The sequence below is a fragment of the Dendronephthya gigantea genome, unplaced genomic scaffold (assembly GCF_004324835.1).
Source record: "Dendronephthya gigantea isolate DGI-Jeju-01 unplaced genomic scaffold, DenGig_1.0 000543F, whole genome shotgun sequence".
Classification (NCBI taxonomy): Eukaryota; Metazoa; Cnidaria; class Anthozoa; order Malacalcyonacea; family Nephtheidae; genus Dendronephthya; species Dendronephthya gigantea.
In genome coordinates, this window is record NW_021163553.1 from 34,239 (window position 1) to 38,201 (window position 3,963).

At 36.2% G+C, this 3,963-nt stretch overlaps 1 protein-coding gene across 1 annotated transcript; it reads left to right on the forward strand.

Annotated features, from left to right (window-relative positions):
• Positions 1 to 2,288: 2,288 nt before the first annotated feature.
• On the forward strand, positions 2,289 to 3,386 carry LOC114543761 (probable CTD kinase subunit alpha homolog). The gene has a single exon (XM_028562613.1). The coding sequence runs from the start codon at positions 2,289 to 2,291 to the stop codon at positions 3,384 to 3,386; it is 1,098 nt and encodes a 365-aa protein (XP_028418414.1).
• The last annotated feature ends 577 nt before the right edge of the window (positions 3,387 to 3,963 follow it).

A 3,963-nucleotide genomic window follows, 5' to 3' on the forward strand; every position in this document is an offset into this window, starting at 1 on the left:
CAATGTATTGAGGATTACGGTCCAGTTTATGCTTTTTGGTGCTTTTCTTTCGAAAGGTACAACGGAATTCTTGGTGGATACCAGCATAACAACAAGGCGGTTCCAGTCCAAATGATGAAAAAGTTTTTAGAAGAAGACTATCTTTCGTCAGCATCAACCACCCAAGAATATCCGATGTTCTTGAAGCACTTTGCAAACTTGGTTAGCAGTGAAAATGAAAAGCTTTCAGGGACATTAAAACAGGTTTTTAGCGCAGGTTTCCAAACGAGATGCCACATAAGCCAGGTTCATCCACGCGACGTCTCGTGGGAAGAAGATAACGCAACTCAGGAACCTATTCCCCCATTTAAAACCAAAGTCTTAGACGAAGAGGATTGCGAGGACCTAAAGAATATGTACAAGTCTATTTTACCCGTAAACGAAGAAACTGACGAGATTTATGTGTCTTCCAGTTATCTGCAAGTGGAAAGAATGAAAATATATGGTGAAATTTACGACTCATCATGCTGTAAATCACCAAGGGCTAACCACGTCACGGCGTCTTGGTTTCATGATAACAATATAGCTCTTTGTAATGACCCACATTTCCGGCCAGCTATAGTAAGGTTCTTCCTAAAGCACACTCTTGAATTTAATCGCGCCAATGGTGAGAAAAAACAAGAAACGTATCTTCTGGCATGTGTTTCATGGTTTAAGGACCACAAAAACTATTTCAAGTCGCCATTGGAAGTATGGTGTAGAGATATGTTTGAAGATTCGGGTCCAGCATCATTTTTACCTGTTGGACGAATTTTTGGAAGATTCTGTCCTGTTCAAGGTAAAGTTCCACTCCTCGGAAACCAACTCGAGAATGTTTTAATTGTTAATCCTTTACAACAGAAGTGGGCTGCAGAATAGTAAGGAACAGAACTCATAGAATAATAATACTAGAATAGTGGCAAAAAATAGCATTACCTGGCATTGCTTGGTGGAAACATTGTATTAAAGAACTCGCAAACCTGATTATCGATGATTATAATAATTTTTCAATAACACCTTGAAAACAATTAACATCAAATGTAGTGAAACAACTGCTTAATATACACAAAAAAACTCTAGGATGTTTTGATCTAAAAGGGTCGACTTAAATCGAAACGTAGATATATATTTTTCGGTTTATTTTGTTATATTTGATGCGAATTTTTTATCGCTTTCATACTGCTATGTCTGTTTTCATTTGTACACATGAAAGATGAAATGTTCCATGAAAATAGTATTCAAGCAAAATGTACACGAATCTGCATATTGCAGGAATAAAAACATTTCTTGTTTTAAAGCTCTGTTTACACTACGATTTAAAATGGGTACCCATTTTATTAGTGTCCGGCCTTTGTTTTGGTAGTCTGGACACTAATAATATTAATTCGACACGGATACCCATTTTAGTCCTGCCGTGCCAATAAATTGAGTGTAGTGTGAATCGGGCTTAAATGACACCAAACTTGATGATATTTCATGATTGTAGCTACTATAGAGTATAATTTATGCATGAAATTATCCATTATATCATTTATATGTATGCTGACAAAAAAACAGTATTCTGCCAATAAAATTCTTGTTGACGCATGATATCTGTATGAATGTTTGAAACAAATTATACACGACCTAAGCACAAGTTTACACTACTCTTAATTTATTTATATTTATATGCCCGGTCTTTGTTTTGGTAGTCTGAACAACAATAAAATTGGGCCGTTTTAGCCGTGCCGTGTCAATAAATTGCGTGTAGTGTAAACGGTCCTTTAGATAAAATGTGCCCGCCTTTGGTAAAGCGCCAACAGGCGTAAGTATGAATTATAAATCAATTTGTACAAGATTTGTACATAATCAAAGGCTATAAACATGGTGTTTTGATGTATCAACACTCTGTTGCATCTTTATCTGTCAAAATTTATGACGTGTATGAGGTGTTATATGTTTATATCAACCAAAGGTAAACGCAAAAAAGGTTTAAGGAGAGTTTTACATGACTTCACATGGCTAATTTGATGTCATGGCCATGCAAATCGGGTATAGTGTATAAACAGAGTGTGTTTGTTTCGCCTAGTCGGGATTACACGTTCCATATAAACAGGCCCTAAAATTGAAAGGACTGAATCCAATTAGCCAAACTTTACACCTAAGCGGAAATTGGCCATGATTTTGCAATTATATTGTGATAATTGTGCCATATGCATGCAATTAAATTGTGATATGCATGGTTGTGAAGATAGAACTTAATCGTTCATGCAGGCAGTGACATTTATCCAATGGAAAGGAAAAACAAATCAAATAATGCTCATCATATGCGCTCTCTCGGCAATAGGAGGGAAAATACTCGTCGTAGACGAGTAATAAAAAGAAAATTGCGTAAATTGGCGAAGGATGAAGGAAGCAAACAAACAAACAACATTTCGAATGATACCATTGGCACTGGTTTAGCGAACGAGGTTAGGCATACAAGCGGTGAAAATCCTACACATTTAGAAAGTATTAAAAAGCTAGAAGAGGAAAACAGTCGTCTGAACAAGCATGCAGTGTACTTCCACTACCGATGGAAAAAAAGCCAAGAGGAAACTAAGACGAAATGCCAACCAAAATTAATAGAACTTGACAGAAAGCATCTACATGTAGATGGAAAAGTCGGGGAAGGAACATTTGGAAACTGTTTTTTGGCAAAGTATGGATCTCTCAAAGTGGCAGTCAAAGAAATAAAGAGCGAAAGTTTAAACGAGAAAATCACCAGAGAAGCTGAGATACTACATAGCCTACGTCATCCTAATCTCCCTTTGCTTCTCGGCGTCTGTTTCCAGAAAAGTCCTTTTCTCATCATTACAACCTACCACAGTGTCGAAACTGAAGACGCCTTACTATCTACTACAATGTGCACTGCCTTGTCTGAAAACATTGTAAGTTCCGACCTTCGTCCACACTGGTTGGCCATATTGCACGACCTCTCTATGGCCATTTGTTATATTCACGAGAAGAATATAATTCACAACGATATTAAGACGAATAACGTGGTCATAGAGAAGCACGGCAAATGCTTTACTGCAGTTCTCATTGACTTTGGCAAAGCAACTGCAGCTAACAATGGCAAGAGCTACCCAGAATTTGGCGAGAAGGAGCGAGAAACGTATGAGAGGAAGTACCCATACTTGGCACCAGAACTTAAATCTGGTGGAGGGAAACAAACAGTACGCACTGATGTTTATTCATTTGGATATTTAATGAAAGTCGTCAGCCACAGCCTCGAAAATAGGGAACTTTCTGCACTTTATCACTCGTGTAAGAACATTTCAGAACTAAATAGGCCAAATATGCATGAGATTGAGAATTCATTGGAAAAGCTTAAGTTAAGTAGGTAATTTTTTGTAGATTGTATATGCCCGACTGTCCGCTAAGTAGGTCACAATTGTAGCACTATATTAAATAAATAATTATGAATCTCTAATCTACCGGATGCGGAAATTCGGGCTATCACCATGCAACTTATAGTAAATAAGTCAGCCTAAAACAGGTTATTGTTTAATTATTCTGGTCCTCTATACACACGTGTACACGAATTCAGGTAAATTATGATATACATACATTAAATAACTCCTAGCAAAAACGAATTTTTTTATCAAAGATGCCTTGATGTCGCTTTGTTTGTCATCATTCAAAGAGCATTAAACTTGTAAGTGAAATTGACAAGAGCCAGCCCTATTTCCCGCTGAGGAGTCCACATGCATAAAGTTGCTTTCCAGTCACGCGTTTTTCGTAGGCACACGCACGAAAAATTTTATAAATGCTTCTAAATGTTTATTATTCAACATCTAGGTCTACACAATTGCATACTAAATATATATATATATATATATATATATTATAATATATATATATATATATATATATAATATATTATATATATATATAATATATTATATATATATTATATATATA

Coding starts and splice junctions, on each gene's coding strand:
- LOC114543761 (XM_028562613.1), top strand. CDS start 2,289: ATGGAAAGGAAAAACAAATCAAATAATGCTCATCATATGCGCTCTCTC.